This window comes from Suricata suricatta, chromosome 3, assembly GCF_006229205.1.
Source record: "Suricata suricatta isolate VVHF042 chromosome 3, meerkat_22Aug2017_6uvM2_HiC, whole genome shotgun sequence".
Lineage (NCBI taxonomy): Eukaryota > Metazoa > Chordata > Mammalia > Carnivora > Herpestidae > Suricata > Suricata suricatta.
In genome coordinates this window covers 69,211,297-69,228,660 of record NC_043702.1, presented here as the reverse complement: position 1 = coordinate 69,228,660, position 17,364 = coordinate 69,211,297, and the positions used below count along the sequence as shown (strand labels likewise).

The following is a 17,364-nucleotide window of genomic DNA, read 5'->3' as shown; positions in this document are numbered from 1 at the left end:
GCTTTCTAAGATATGGTCAGATGAATGTAAAGATCTCAAGAACTGAACCATCCTGATAAATTTGCACAATGGCTTTCTCATACTTACATAAAGACACCATCTAGTAGAAAATTCATTCTGGTAGAGATTGATTTAAACGTTTATTAAGCAGCTGCCATGTATGGACTGACTGTTAAAACTTTCAGGATGTGCAAAAGTAAATAAAGCAAGTCTAGTATAAGTTGAGGCAAATGCCGTCAGGGCAATCAGGGCCTACTGAATGAAGTGGGGACTTAATGGAAAGAGCACTAGATTAAACATGGAGGGATAAATGGACTTTCCCCAGTTTTATATGATATATTGAATGTTGTTCTATAAGTCATTTAATTTCTAGAAGAGAAAACATGAAGCACTAAGATGTGAAAGAATTTGTACTACATGATCTCAAGGGTCCATATTTTATAGTCACACTTTCCCTGCTTCTGAATCAGAGAGTAGTTCTAAGAATGTCTGATAAATGTGGGGCTTTTGGGTGGCTCAGTCAGTTAAGTGGCCAACTTGGGCTCAGGTCAGGATCTCACCATTTGTTGAGTTTGAGCCCTGTGTCGGGCTCTGTGCTGACAGCTCAGAGCCTCTCGAGCCTGTTTCAGATTCTGTGTCTCCCTCTTTCTCTGCCCCTCCCCCTTGAGCACTCTATCTCAAAAATAAACATTAAAATATTAAAAAGAAATGTCTGATAAGTGTCTTTCATGTTCTGTATTCTCCAACAGGTCATAATATGGACTTATCCTGAATATAGCTCAGTGGTACAATATTATCTTTAATTAAAATATTCCAGGTGCATTTTAATTTCAGTACCTCTATGTATGTTAGACTCCTAAAACAGCAACAACAGTGACTTGGTTTTATTCATGTACTTGAAATAATAGTGACTATATTAATGTAATTTGGCATCAGGACATTTTGAGACAACCTAGAGAACATAACTATCTCAAAATAGCACTCACTTTCTTTTCAACTATTTTCAAAAGAATGTATATAAATTACCGCTGTCTTAGACTTTATGCCAGATTTTACTGTTTAAGAGCTCTAAGAGCTCCTTGAAGACAGAGGTTACTACTTTTTTCCTTCTAAATCTTGGCGCATAACAGTCAACAAATGTTAAATGAATTGAGTCTAAACCTCTACCCTGTTAACCACATGACTTCTATAACTTTTAGGACATACATATTTTTTCTTTATTTTTTTTAGTTTAAAGCTTTGTGTAAAAATAAGCATGGGGGAAATTGGCTATATGTTTAATTAGAATATTACCACTTACTTAATTGGAACCAGAAGCTTAGGAGTAACCAGTAACTGCATATTGGACAGAAATAACTTTTTCCTTTTAATTGTGATAAAATAATATATCAAGTAAAATTTCCCTTTTTTCCATTATTACATATATACTATTCCATGGCATTTAGTACATTCAGAATGTTATGTGACCATTATCTACTTCCAAAATTTTATTTATTTATTATCACCCCAAAACAAAAACTCTTTTATCCATTAAGCAGCAGCTCCCACCTCCCCCTCTCCCTAATCCCTGGTAATTTATTTACTTTCATTTATGTTATATCATGTATTAAGACTTCATTCCTTTTATGGCTGAAAAGAGCTGTTTTTATCTAGACAAAGGTGGATTCCTTTTGTCCCCTCCTAGCTTATAGGGAATGCTCATTTCTTAGAGAACAAAAGGTCTTAGGTATATATTGTCATATCAGAGATCTTGGCCTGAATATAGGTAACTAGTTGTTTGGGATACTACATTATTTAATAACGTTTTCATGGCATCTTATCAAGGTGCTTAAGGAAGAAGTAGGAAGTACAGATGATGTTCCATTGTCAGCTTCTCACCATCAAGGATGGGGTTGTTTGCATTTCTGGAAGAAAATAAAACAGACACCTAAATAATGGGCATAAGCCTAAATACCACTGATTAGGACCTAACAGACACATTAGTCTTATCCAGTTATTTTAGGAGATCTTACTGGTTTATAGCAGTAATGCAATCTTCCTTCCTTTCTCCCTTTTGCTTCTCTATATTCTAAGCTCAAAACTGTACAAGGAATACTATTTTGTGGAGATATAGCAAACTAAATTTTCCTTTTAATTTTACCAGGTTCTTCATTAGAGGCTGTAACCACCTGTGAACTCTGTAAAGAGAAGTTGCAGCTTAACCTGGAGGATTTTGATATTCATGAACTACATAGAGCTCATGCAAATGAACAAGTTAGTATATTTTGCCTAATTTGGTAAGTGTCTGTTCTATGCTTAAAGGACAACTCTTGAAGAAAAGATTAAATCATGGTCAGAAAACCTGCATTAAAATAATAATTGTAATGTTTTTAATATAATTCTGTTACCATATTAGATATTGTATGATTTTATAATTTTTCATTATCTTCCTCCTAACTTTTTAAAGCACAAGGCACATAACCACATCACAGATTTTAAGTGTAAGGTAAAATTCATCATCTGCTTCCTAAATAAACCTAAAAATAATAAAAGCTTAGGAAATGGGTCCCAAAGTAGTCAAGCCAACCTTCCCTCCCCAGAGCTGTCTCAGCTGTGAATGTCTCTGAGTACTGGAAAATAATTGAAACCCCAAGCCCCAGATCTGCATCCTAGTTCTGTATTTTTTATGTGCCTGTATGATCCCCTGTTCTTCCTCATGTCTGGTTCCCTCTACCTCCCCCATTCCCTCTTCCATCTATATGTTGAACAGATTATTTTATATGAAATCATTTATTCCAAATTCACATTGTTTCTCTTTCCTTTACTATTTGTATCACTACAAATAAAAAATGTTGGGATTTCTCTGATCATATTAAAATTATATTTCAAATATTATCCTCTCATTTCTCAGATATTTTGGTATATATTGGTCATTCCTTCCATCCTCCCCCCTGCCCACCCCCTCAACCCACCCCACCCCCGCCATTGATTGGATCACTAATTTCTCTTGAAGCTTAGAGCCCAGTATTTTTTCCTTTTTAAAGGAAAATTCAGGCGAGGGGGGAGATGTTCAAAGAGATTACTAGGATAACTCTAGGGGCATACTATCCAAGTGTGCTTATTAGCATATTTGTGATAAAAAGAGAGATGATGGTGACAGAATGACTGAATGCTTGAAAAACGCTTTTTAAATGAAGGGGTAATGGACACTTTTCTCCCCTTTTTTATTAGAAGTGAAATTTATATAACATAACCATGTTAAGGTGAACAGTTTATTGGTACTAGTATACTTGAGTGCTCTACAATCATCACCTCTCTCTAGTTCCGGGACATTTTCATCTCTTCAGAAGAAAATCCTATACCCATTAGGTAGTTGATCCCTGTTTCCTGCTTTTTCCATCCCCTGGCAGCCACCAGTCTGTGTTCTGTCTCTTTGGATGTATCTATTCTGGATATTTCATATAAATGGAACTATGCGATATATGATCTTTTGTGAACACCTTCGGACTTTTTAAATGTGGGAATATAGATGCCCTTTGAAAATCTGATTAAAACCAAGGAACACTCCTTACAAAATATACTTAGACACAAAATCTGCATATAATATAAGGGACTCTCAGATCTCTGAAGCTAATTTCTTAGATACAAGTTAAGAACCACTGATCTAATGAATGAAAAAAAATTAGGCTATTGATATAGTATAAATGCTACTCTAATAATAATTATTGTTTTATTCTTTAATGAACTCAGTTGTGTCCAAAAGGAGTACCACTTTCAATAAGGAATTATCTTAAATTCTTAAGGAGTCTCTCTCTAGACCATTAGACATTGGTATTTTAAGAACAGAAGGAAAGAGTATGGAAAGATGCAAAGAATCCTCCCCACCCCCCAAAATCAGAGTAGGTTTCAAAGAATGGTTTTCTCCTCCCATTCTTTATTTAGGTGCTTCATCATGTCTCTTGAAGATAGTCCATTGGCTTTTCCATACAGCTAAAAATATTTTTATTGTTCTTTAAGGATTTTAATGACCCACCTTCAGTAATTTAAGTCGTTGGGAAATATTAGGTGGAGTCACTGTAAAAATGACAGTATTGATTAAGCTTTCTGGCTTTAACATCTTTGTTCTTTGTGAATCATGGATTCTACTGGCCTGACAAATAACCTTCATTTTAAATGACTAATTTAACACATTTTAATCTTCTGGATACATGATTTTCTTTTAAGTTAAAAATAAGCAAATTTAATGAAGTGAAGCATTTAGAGAAACTTTTATTAATCAATTTCAAATTTGTCAAGTATTCTGAAGAATCTATAACCAGTTACTTGATGAAGTTGGTACTAAGAACACAGATTTCTTAACTTCGGATAAGTTATCAAAATATGATACAATTTATAGATAGTTCACCATGTAACAATCACAGAACAGATTAACTTTTTGACAATACTATATTCATGATTTGTTTTCTTTGCTTCAAAATCAACAGGACAGCAATGAGCCGAAGAACTATTTTTACTCACTGCAAATTTCTAGGTGAATGATATGAGGAAGTTACCACCTTTTTTTAGTTCATTTTAATAATTACTGTTGGCTTTAAGTTAATTACCCGAACACTTAAACACTCAGAATAGGATTTTAGTTACATAATATATTGATTTTGCTGTAGGTGAAGTGGTAATGTTTAAGCAAATAGTTAAAGCCAGCTGTGTAATGAAGTCAGTTTTGAGCTTTATGTAGAACCAGAGCATTCATTCCACCATCAAATTATTTTTCCCACTTTTATATAAATCATTACATAAAGGAAGACTATATGAGAATAAAAAGGTTATTCACACACCTAATTGAATATATGGCAATTAGTAAACTTTTATGAAACTACGAAGGACAGCTTTTTCTTTTTTAATAATTGGCATTATATCTCTTTCTAAGAACTGGATATAAATACATTTCCTCTAGTTTATCAGTATGCTATGACTATCAATCTCAATTCTACTAATTTTTCATTCTTCATATTTTTCTCATTTGCTTCCCTGTTGAAGGCTGAGTATGAGTTTATCAGCTCTGGTCTCTACCTAGTTGTATTATTGCACTTGTGCGAACAAAGCTTTTCTGATATGATGGGAAATACAAATGAACCAAGCACACGTGTTCGAGTAAGTAATATTGGAGTGGGGGAGAAGGGAGGGTGTGATGCCGCAAGTGTTTGCTTTGAAAAGCAGATTGTTTTTATATGTTCACATTTTGTTTTCTTTGGGGAGTTCTATTAAAATGTGTCTTAAAAATAAAGATACTGTAGATTTAATAGAAATTGCTGTCTTCTATATCAAGCAGGAGATATTTTCAAAAAGCTATTTTTAAAGAAGTAATTCTCTAGCTCATGAAGGTAGTAATGGAATATTGTCAGTGAAAAACAAGGAAGGAATTGAAAATACCTAGGGAAAATGCTTTTTTTCATTTGGGAGGAAATAATTCATTATTACAGCTTAGAAGCCTATATTGAAGTTGAACTCCAAAAACCAAAAGAGTATGGGAAATTAACTTCCAGTTTCATCTGTTACTATCCTATAAAAGATTACCAGTGTACTATTTTTTAAGCATTCATATTACTAGAAACTACTCAAGTTGTAGACTATTGTGCGTTTACTCTGTACACTCTTACCTTAATGTTAACACTTAAGCTAGCTGTCTCTTAGGTGCTTACAAGTAAGTGATACTACTTATCTCAGTGAACCATAGAAATTTATACTCTTCTGCTTTGCCCAGTTTGTGCGGTGGGGGCTAGGGCCTGTATCTCACTACTGTAGCATTGTGAATGCTTCTATCTTGAAATGTGTTCATAAACATACTTCGGACTATTATTTAAATATTCACTTTGATGATAAAAATAGAGCCAAGTTTTTGGGGAGGTGTAATATTTTTGTTTTGTCTTGAAAATTACTAAATTAACCAGTAAATGTATGGTTTCTAAATTGGTTAAACATTTTTCTGTAATTGTCATGTGAACATTTCCATGAGCCATTTGCCAGATTTTCATCATTGAGAGAAAAGAGAATGAACTATCAAGAACATTCAGAATTTGAGCAAAGATCTCTTGACTTTTAAATACTTTAGATTATAGTACCTAAATATAGTAGATGCCCATAAGATGATTCCCTAAGAGATAACTTACTTTTCAAAATGAATAAACTTTGTTAAAGCATATAATAAGATCCATTGAATTCATGCCTTTGTAAAAGGTGCAAATTATTAATGCAGAAGTCATTTTCATGAATTTTTTTAAGTACTGAAGTAAATGTAATACATCTATAGCTATCAAATTTAGATAGGAAAAATAATATTGTTCCTGTGTTTGGTTTTGGGTTTTTTTTTTTTTTTGGGGGGACCACTAAGAGTGAGTTTATTTGTGTCCACTTTCTATTGGTTTTAATTTTTTTCTCCTTAACTTTTTGAAGTGTTGTATTTATGCAAGAAAACAGAAATGCTATTGGATAAAGTTATTTTATTGTATCAGTTTTCAGTTTCTACATGATTCATGATTTCTACATGACCATTTATATAGTGGTGATTATATACAATAGTAAAAAATTAATATTTTAAGCTTGTAATTTTTTATGTGGGGGTAAAAAAAGACCCCTGTTTAAAGGCTTAAAATGGTGTATGACTTTTTAAAGTAGAAATGAATCTCCTATACTGATTATCTTTTTAGATCCATTTGCAACATTTAAACTACTATATTTCTTTCTGCATTGTTTCTAGTTTATTAACCTTGCAAGAACTCTTCAGGCACATATGGAAGATCTCGAAAGTAGGTGGAATTTCCCCTTCCCAGACTTGAATTTACTTCTGCAAATTAAATCCACAGACCAAAACCTTACTGTATACTCTTTCTACAAATAAGAGCTTCCTTTATAGGTTTAATAATACCATAATTGATTTGGGAAAGATGGGTTGGACAACTGAGTTTATTTAAAGCATATTTAAAAAATTTTTGACTTTGAAAGTACGGAAGGATGTATTGTAACTAGTGTTTTATTTAAATTTTTTATTTTTGATCACCTTAATTTTAATCAAGAAGACGACACCTAACTACTGCTCAAACCATACTTCTAAATCTGTTAGATGTGTGTGTGAGTGAAATTTTACTTATTCAGTTTTGTTAGATCATTAAAAGTTTTCCCTGGGTTTTTGTGTAGTTCTAGGAAAATAGCAGTGAAAGATTCCTAGTTCTGAGTCCATAACAGAAGCCATAGTTTTTTTTCTGCTCCTTATTCAGGTCCTCATGGACCTTTAATAGGCAGCCAGCTCCGCCAGCAGCTCCAATCTCTTAAGATCATGTTCCAGCATCAGGACTTCTGCCTGGGCACCTATGTGAAGGCACTTAATGCCCAGATCTTTATAGGCATCTGCACAGCTTAACCTCAGAGTCCTACAACCTCCAGGGTGCTTCATACCAGGTGGGCACAGATATTGGTGGCTCCCTACCTGTTGTACTTTTTCACCCAAAGCAGCTGGCTCCCCATGATCAGATTATATTACACTCTTTGAAGTGTTTCCACTTGGTTATCTTCTGTACTTATTTTTATAAACACTTGGAGTGTTATCCGTAGTGTGCATTTTTTTTTTAACCTTTAGGGAAACCTCAGCATCCTTTGAAGTAAAGTTTGAGAAGGACTTGGTCTTCTTGAGAACCTTTTAATTCCCTGAATATTCTAAGACATGGATTTTTGTTATTAAATGTGTACTATCTTTAAGTTTTAAAAGGATTAGAGGTACAACCAGATGCCTTTTCGCAGTTTAGTGTATGTGAAAATGGTATATGTTAGGGAGTCTGGTATATAAAGTAAAAATTCATTTGGTGTACATCTTTCTTTTGTACACACTTCACATCCTTTATGTTATCTAACAAAGCTCTCTGTTAGCAAATTGTAATTTACACTTTGCCAGATGTGATGGTCATAATTTGTTTCAGATGGTAATAATATTTCCCCCAGATTGCCTTTTTTTTTTTTAACATTCTCAGTAGTTTCCTAAACATAGCAGTGTCTGCTCCCAACATGTGAGAAAGATGGAGGTGAAATATACCCAGATTCACTGAGAGTAAAAGCTGTTGTGGGTGCCACAAGCTTACTCCTAAGTACCAGAATATTAATGTATTTAAAAGTTGGCTCTTACTGAATTTTCTTCTCTTGAGTTAGTTGAATAGAAAACATGAGAAGTTCTCTGAAAAACTGGGGTTTTTTTCCTTAGTTTGGTATTTTGGTATTTCTCCATGATATAGCAATAAAACTTAACCATAGGATTTACTCATTCATGATCTAAGTATATGCTTGCTATCATTTACTAAAAATGGATTTAAGATTTCTGTAAGATAAATTGAAACATGAAAGCTTAAATTTCATCCATACATGTTGGATGTTTTTGTTGATTCAGTTTGTTGGGTGCTCTTAAATATTGGGCCTAATATTAATAGAAGAAGAGTATACATTTAACCTTTATGCCCTTGATAATCGGGGAAATGCTGATTGGGTGTTGAAGTGAATTTCATTTTCCTTAATACATAGAACAATTTATAGAATCCATAGTTCTATGCTTATGTCCTTCCTATAGACATTCCAAGGTGTTATTTTAAACTTCTCAGCTAAAACAATGACTCTTAAATAAATTGAGGTCAGAAATACTGCAGACAAGATGTTTCTGACAATGTCGAGCCATAGGAATCATCTCAACATAAGTTTTTTACTAAATCCAATTGTTTTAACTTAGGCTATGTCTATATAAAGCTTTTTGGACTAAATAGAGCTTTTTCTTGGCATTGTATAGACATAACTTTGATGTAAATTGCAAGAATACCCATAACCTATTCTGAGTACATTTTTTTCATTCTCATCGGATGCATCAAACATGCAGTGATAATAAACCAGATTCTATTCAGGTGTGTGAGAGCACTTTCCTTAAGTTCATTTTTTTTCTAGGGTCTGTATCATTAGCTACTATGAACACAGGCTGATCTCAGAAGCTTTTTAGAAGATGTTCTTCAAACACATTTTTAAGCATTCTCATTTTTATAAGAACATAAAAAGATGTGGGGGTGGGAGTGTTATGGAAGGGCATCACCCACAGTCAAACCACCCCTCACCCTGTCATAACTTACCATTTTGACCAAACGGTATACTCAATTGGGGTTTTTTACTTTTCTGGCTTCATATTTACATATCCATTCTCATCCCCCTTTAAACCATTCTTGATCATCCTGTTTTCTTTCAACAGCTTCAGAGGATGACTCCGAAGATGATGGAGACCATAACAGAACATTTGATATTGCCTAACTTCATATAAGACAAATGGATGATATGTGAACAAGTGTTTATTAAAACTGGCAATTACGTATGAATTAATTTTGTGGGAAATGCCTATTGAGTACATTGACTATATATCTATAGACACTATAAACATAGGTGTCTATAGATATAGAGTTTTCAAGTATTGCTGAATTAAAATTCTCCTGGACCTGTTAACATGGCCAGTGAATCTGATGTTTATAAACTGGTCATCATAATTATTTTTCTTTTAGGGGAGTAAGAAAATGTTATCCTTGTTTTAAATATCTAAGTAATGCTGATGACCCTTTTTTGTGTTCTGATTACTGTAGTCCTATTTATGAAAAAAGGTTCATGTTTTTAGTTTCTTGCTAGTGAAAAAAGTGGGACAAAATATGCTTTTGAAATAAAATGGCACCTAATTATTTTTCCTTTCAAAATGCCTTAAGTTGCAGTCTCATTTTCATGATCATTTGTTTCCAGTGTTTGTAAAAAAAATAATTGGGAAGTTATGAAAGCATTATATATTAGGTTCCCAAATTTAATATGAATCCTAAATTAGCAATAAAGTCTAATTTTTAAGAAGTATATAAAATGTATAAATGATGGATAAATTTTTGTATTGATTTGCAAAATGCAGATTATATTTGATAGGCCATAGTATGTAGATATTCCTATTAGGAGTATTACAGCTATAAATTAATATCAGAATTGCCCATCAAATGCTATTTGGAAAAAAAATGATTGCAATCTCAAGTTAACAGAATATTTTTAAAATCCCACATTTAAAGTTTAAAACACTGGTTTTCAATGTGTTTTTTAGTGTTGTCACTTCTTTGTAGATAAATACAATATAAATAACCTGTTTGGATCCTGGTCGTTTTTAACTGTTCTTGGTAATTCTGAGCATTTATTTAATGACTTAATATTTTTCACTACTTTTGGAGAACAGATGAACATTATCTATTCACCATGAATAGATCTACACCATGGTCAGGAGTTGTGTATATTTTCGTAACACTGTTTATTTCCTCTGTCAACACTCTTTAGGATATTAAAGTCTTATGTTATGGCAACTAACTACATTTTCAGAACCTAAATAGAAACCATGTAATTTCTCAAAAGTGAATCAACAGTTTGCCTACACTTAGTTCGTTGGTCTTAATGTAAAACCTTGGCTGAAAATAAAATGCATACTGATTGATTTACTTTATAGTTTGAAATGTTTTTCCTTTTAAACTGGTGGTGCTCAAAGTAGACTTCAGACCTTCCAGAAGGAAAATCACAATTCATACAAAAATATAAATGTTTGTAAAACATTTGCTCAACTTTTACCTGTTATCTCTGCATTGCTTTATTTAAAGAAAAAATACAAAATTTAAGGATACCAGTTTCACTATTCTGTAGGTCCTTAGGGGTGCTTTGAGTTTGAAACATTTGCACTTTTATTAGAACTCAGCATGAAAGTTAAGTATCTGCTACTCAACCCACAAAACTTTTTATTTAAAAATTTAATAGGAAACACTCCATTGGTATGCAGTTTATGGTCATATTAAATGCTTAATGACAGAGATACACAGTGGCTTGGGCTTTATAGTATTCTTTCAATCCCTTAGTACCACTTACTGTTTCATGTTTCAGTATTGTATAAGCTTCTGGTCCTGTAAGTGTGATTTAGAGGGAATAAGGAAAGTCTTTTCATTGGTTGTTACTTTTAAAACTATAAAAACAGAAATAAAGAGACAGACCATATAGTACTACTACAGAGAATGCAACTTCCTAGGAAAATGCAATTTAATGTTCTTCTCTCTAGATACCTGCCAGACGGTAAGAATTTATATTGTCCTTATTAACTAAAACCAAGATGTTGAAGAAAGCAACTTACACATTTTGAATATAAACAAACATGCTTATGTTATTGATATTAAAAATATACAGACTTGAATGATTCAGTTAGCTGTTGACCACTAAATAGATGCAAAGGCCCTGTTACAGATGTTCTAATGTATGAAGAAAATTAAGATTTAACACTCATTTAACCAGGGACCTCTAAGAACTTTTTTGAAAAATGAAATCAAATATGGAAAATTAAATCAGTTTAAAGTAGCCATTTTAGAAGAGCTGCCATTGGGTAGAAGTTATGAAAGTGAACAGAAGAAAATTAGTTGTATGGGAGTTCTGTGTAAGGGGAGATTCTAGAGCAGCACTACTGTCTGGTAAAACTTTGGATAATGGAAATGCCAGTGTTCTATAATTTGTATTGCCTGTTACAGTAGCTACTAACTATGTATGTTTTGAGCATTTGAAGTGTTGCTAGTGCAATTGAGGACCTGAACTTTTAAGATATATTTAATTTTAAATAGTCACATGTAGTTTGTGGCTACCATATTAGACATTGTAGAAATCTGTCATTATTAGAGAAATTTTTAAGGAAGAGTTAATATCTGTCTTCATTCTTAAAGGACTTGCAGAATTTGAATAGAAAAAGTAGGAAGGAATTCTCATGTTGTTCACTATTAGTACCACTCTTAATTTACCAGGAATAAAATAGTATCCAAAATCTTAGAAATGTAAAGCTCTTACAGAACGTAGTTGTTTTGTGTAATACAGCTAGTTTAACATCTACTCTTTTGGTACCACACAGCCACACTGTCTAGTCCTGGCAGCACTTTGTAGTTTTTCCTATGTCATTAAACAATAGTGCCATTAAGTGCGATGAAAGATGGTATTCATAGTGCCAGTGGACACAGATCATGTAAGCTGGGACTTTGTTGCCATTCTTCCCCATAAGGAAAGTATTTCCCATAAGATAATTGGTGGAACATGGGTTAGGGAGAGATACCACTTCTTTGAGCTCTCAGGTTTCTAAATACAGTAAATGTAATTTATATGAACTCCATATATTTATCTTTTCTAATATTTTTAAGCTGTAAAAGATAAGGACAATGACTTGATTTCAACTATCGTTTTCTTTTTTTACTGCCCAAAAGATTCTTCTCACCTTTGTATTAAAATGTACAGAACATGTACTGAAAACTTTGGGTATCATCACTACAGTACTATGTAGTGTTTTTCTGCAGTTTTTGCTAACATAGTTTTCATGTCTGAATGATAGTTCATCAGTGGTTGGGGAGCATTGAGATACCTTATATGGAACAGATCTGGTGGTAGAGGAGAAATATCCTAAACAAAGGGGCTCTGTGATCAAAGTGGTATTCTCATTGCCAGCCTCCTCCACACCTTCCTGGTATGGCTGTAATCCTTTTGTTTTGAAAAATTTATAGAATTTCATTATGTGTCATTTTAACCGTTATCAGTACAAAATAAGATTTCTGGTCCAAAGGCATGTTCTAAAAGTAATGAAATTTAAAAATTATGTAGAATGTGGGGTGGTTAAAGTTTAAATATTTACCTACATCTAACTAAAAAAAAACTCAGAAAGGAAGATATTAGGGGAATTGCCTGCCATAGTAAATAGCATGGGTCATATCAATGTATAGGATCTTTTTAAAGGTATGTGTTATTAAAAGAGCAAGACCTAGAAATTGGTTAAGACCTGGTGATTGCTAAAACTACAGCGGTAGGTAGAATTTTTTTTTTCCAATTATAACCTAAGGTGGTTCAACCAGTTGGGAAGGAAGATAGAGCAGTAGACTAGGTATTTATTTTTATCTGCTTTACTACTTTGGGCTTTATTTTAAGTGAAAGGTACATTTAGGGTGGTGGTTCAACTACTAAATTGTATCTATGATCATTTGTTTTAAAACTTTGCTCTTATAATGAGCCAAAAGATCAGTTTTGGTCATGATTACATGAGAATAATTGTTACTGGAATAAGGAAATAAACCATAAAAACTATAGTTTTGTATTGTCAAGTTTAATACATTAAAATCCTGCACAGGAATCACTGTCAAGGTGTTTGATGTCTTAATCGGAAATTTCCAAGATCTTAGTCAAAATGAACAGCATACTCATTTTCTTCTGCAACTACCAAAACACAGTCGTCGTTATAAGGTGATTGGGGTGCAGTTGAAAAAACTGTGGTGAAACCAGAATCCAAATTTCTTTTGTACAGGAACCAAACGATTGCTCCCAAAACTGTCAAAATTACTGTGCTAGCAATCACCAAAGCTGATACTAAAATGTGGTTATCTGTAAAGGAAAAGACAAAAAATATATACATATGGAAATCAGGACACAGTTGCTAGAACTGTATTGGGGGGGGCACAAGTACAGTTTCATCATTTAAATATATGCCTATTAGAATTTCCCACACTGAGAAAAATTTAAAAATTACACTCGGGTTTATATTTCTTAGCTTGAATGACTGCCATTCTCTTCAAGATACTGAGTTTTACAATTGTCCACTCTACTGTAAGATTTTAAAATTACCCACACTCAGGGCATACCACAGTTCTATTTGTCTTCCTTGGATTTTACTTCCTGATCTAAGACTTCCTATTTACTGCTTTTTTAAAGACTAGTTGTCTTTAGATACTTGTTTACATTAATGAAGCTTATTGGTTTATCTGGCTTTGGGCATTTAGAATTTGTTTCACTGAGAAAAAACAAGAATGGCAGTAAGTTCTTTCCCTTTTTCTATTTATTCAAGTAACTGTATGTGCGTATTCCTGAAGTAATTATGTACAACCTTGCAGTCTGTGGCTATTGAAAACACGCATAATATTTGTAAGTCAGTCAGTCCAGGGAAATTAACTCCATTTAGGAATTAGGAGGAGGAAAATGACCACAAAAAGGAAAATTCTCCCCTTTCTGATCCTAAAGGTTTGTAGCAGTTAGTTTGTTAAGGTGTGGGTTGTATTATTTGTATTGGACCTTTAGATGAAAATGCATCAAGAAAGCCAGGCTTTCTTGAATAGTAACACATTCTTATGAAATATATCAATATATTTTTAATGAATTCAAAGACTGCTTTGTTGCCAGTTCTTTCAACTCCTAATGGTATTCTGAGAACCATCATAAACCGACCTACTCTTTTGTGCTTAAATCTGTGTATCCTTTTATATTCTACTGTGTATATCCTTCCCCCATACACACTTAAATATATATGGTGCAAAGACATGTCGGAAAATACTTTGCTCCTTCTCTCCCACTGCCACTCAACCCTGAATTCCCATTCCTCAAACTTAATCATTCCTGTTAACAACTGTTTTTTGCCTCCATACTTATAAATAACATACTTACACAGCTTTTCTTGATTAAATTTTTTAATGTGAAATACACGTAACAAAATACCATCTTGACCATTTTTAAGTTTACAGTTCTATAGTGTTAAGTACATTCACACTGATGTGCTGTGTCACCACTTCTCCACAGAATTCTTTGTCTTTTAAACCCGAGACACTATATATTAAACACTAATGCCCCACTCTTCCCTTTTTTTATTTCCTGTTAACTATCATTCTACTTTATGTAGGTCCACTGTTCAAGGTACCTCAGATCATTGAACTCATGTAGTAGTTGTACTTTTGTGACCAGCTTATTTCACTTAGTTTAATAATGTCTTTAAGTTTGTGCATGTTGTAGGATGTGTCAGAATTGCTTTTAAGGCTAAATGTTCCATAGTGTATATGTATCATGTTCTACTTACCCATTCATCTGTTGGTGGACACTTGGGTTGGTACCTTCCACTTTTTAGCTATTGTGAATAATGCTGCTGTGAACATGAGTTTACAAATCTGTTTAATACCTCTTTTGATTTCTTTTGGGTGTATACCCAGAAATGGGACTGCTGCATTGTAGGTATTTGTAGTTTTTTAAGTTAGCATTACTGTTTTCTGTACCATTTGAAATTCTCACCAATAGTGCACAACTGTTCCATTTTCTCCATGTCCTTGTCATTACTTGTTTTATGTTTTTTATTGTGTGTGTGTGTATATATGTATATGTATATATGTATATTTTGGTAGCCAACCTAATGGATGTGAGGTGGTACTTTGCTTTTTTTTTTTTTTTTTTATGTTTTACTTATTTTTGAGACAGAGACAGAGCATGAGAGGGGGAGGGGGAGGGGCAGAGAGAGAGAATCTGGAGCAGGCTCCGGGCTCTGAGCTGTCAGCACAGAGCCTGACCCAGGGCTCAAACCCACAAAGGTGAGATCATGACCTAAGCCAGAGTCCTAACTGACTGAGCCACCCAGGCAACCCTGCTTTATTTTATTTTTAAGCTGTATGCCCAATGTGGTCTTAAACTCACTACCCTGAGATCAAGAGCCACGTGCTCTAACAACTGAGCCAGCCAGATGCCCCTTTGCTTGATATTTTAAGTTAGTTATTCCTCCTATTGAAGAGTGAAAATTTAATTCTCCAGTAATTCTCTCAAACACTCCTTTCCTCTTCCATCATAGTCATAGCAAGCCCCAATCTGAGAGAAAATCTACATCTGATAATGCCAATCCAGAATTTTTAAAACAAAAAAGTATCAATTGAGAAGGCAACCCAATTAAAAAAATAAGGACAAAAGATTTGGGGTAGGCATTTCACAAAACACATTGATATGGCTAATATGAGTGTGTAAAAGTGCTCGACATTCATCAGGGAAATGAAAATTAAAATGACTACACATACCTCTGAATGGCTGAAATTAGATGGACTCTCCATGAGATGGATGTGCAGTAGGAATGTAACAGTTCGACCACTTTGAAAAATTAGGTGGTGGTTTCTAAAACCTAAGCATGTTAGCTACCCTACCGACCTTGCAGTTTTACTCTTTGGAATATCCACAAGGAAAATGAGAAAATAGGTCCAAATGAGAATGTTTATAGGCAGCTCTATCATTAATACCAAATTAGAAATGATCCAAACAGGAGATTGGACGAATTGTGATATATTTACAAAGTACTATGCAACACTAGAGTAAGTACAATATATATTCAACATGAATGAATCTACCAAAAAAAAAAAAATCCTGAGTGAAAGAAGCCAGTAGAATTCTATATATGTTCAAGAACAAGCAACTCTAACCTTCACTAATAGAACTCAAAAATACTGAGTTCGGAGAGATGGCCGTAGGGGATACATTTATTGGGAATGGAAATGAGGGAAATTTTTGGTGTAACATGTTCTCTCTCTGTCTTTATTTTAGAGGTAGTAACCCAGGTGTATCCAAAGACAACCATCAAATTGTACACTTAAGATTTGTGCATCTTATTCACACCTCAAAGACATTTAAAATTATGCTACCGGTCTGCAAAAAAAAATACAAAATTTTTAACACGCTTCTGAGAATGCAAAATGGTACAACTCTAAAACAATGTTATCGATCAAAGTTCTATGTCCACTTTTCAATCCAGCATTTGCATTTCAGGGAATCTAATCTTTAAATAATGAATTTGTGCAAGGTAGATTCATTCACTGCAGCACTGTAATGTGGAACTGGTGTATATCCATACAGTGGAAGAGTATGTATTGTAAAATAGAAGGAAATTCAATAGAGCTACCTAGAATCTATTAGTGAATAAAGGGGGCAAAATAAGTCCTTTATCTCAATTGGCTGATCTTGGCAAAAGAAACACAAGACAGTTAAAGAAACTGATTGGGTACCCAGAAAGGATAGAAGAATAGACGGGCAGGACTGGAGACAGACTTTTCAGCATTTGCCTTACTATAGTTTTGCTTCTGAACGATGTTAATATTATTACCTGTTTTTTCAAAAACAAAAATGCAATTGGGGCATCTGGGTGGTTCAGTCAATTCAGTGTCCAACTCTTGATTTAGCTCAGGTTATGATCTCATCGTTCCTAAGACTGAGCCCCACACACGTCTGGCTCTGTACTGCCAGCCTGCTTGATATTCTCTCCTCTCTCACGTCCCCTCCCCCATTCATGTACACAGGCTCTCAAACTAAATGAACAAACTTTTAAAAATGCATTTTGTAAACTCTTAAGACAGATGTTTAATGAACTATAATTATAAGGTCAAATTTGTTTAAACAAAAGATTGCAGACTTCTTTGCCACAAAAACAAAATTTTCAATGGGAAAATGCAAATTGGTATTTAAAAGAATTCATACATTTGTAGTTACCTTATTTAGGATATCAAGTCTTATTGA

The 17,364-nt window shown here is 33.7% G+C and overlaps 2 protein-coding genes across 7 annotated transcripts in view; one reads left to right on the top strand and one right to left on the bottom strand.

The window, feature by feature from the left end:
* The window catches only part of MARCHF7 (membrane associated ring-CH-type finger 7), a 50,215-nt gene extending 39,712 nt beyond the window's left edge, over positions 1-10,503 (top strand). For 3 of the 6 annotated variants that reach the window (XM_029934518.1, XM_029934517.1, XM_029934520.1), the window contains 4 exons: positions 2,144-2,253; positions 5,017-5,130; positions 6,734-6,782; positions 9,245-10,502. In XM_029934518.1, coding sequence (XP_029790378.1) covers positions 2,144-2,253; positions 5,017-5,130; positions 6,734-6,782; positions 9,245-9,303 — 332 coding nt within the window. In that variant the 3' untranslated portion in view covers positions 9,304-10,502. Of the gene's footprint in view, positions 1-2,143; positions 2,277-5,016; positions 5,131-6,733; positions 6,783-9,244 lie in introns of those variants that run through there. The other 3 variants (XR_003906657.1, XR_003906656.1, XM_029934519.1) reach the window with 3 other exon arrangements.
* Positions 10,504-13,150: 2,647 nt separating this feature from the next.
* The window catches only part of LOC115287783 (lymphocyte antigen 75), a 128,914-nt gene continuing 124,700 nt past the window's right edge, over positions 13,151-17,364 (bottom strand). The window contains exon 39 of the mRNA XM_029934510.1: positions 13,151-13,446. Coding sequence (XP_029790370.1) covers positions 13,244-13,446 — 203 coding nt within the window. The 3' untranslated portion in view covers positions 13,151-13,243. The remainder of the gene's footprint in view (positions 13,447-17,364) is intronic.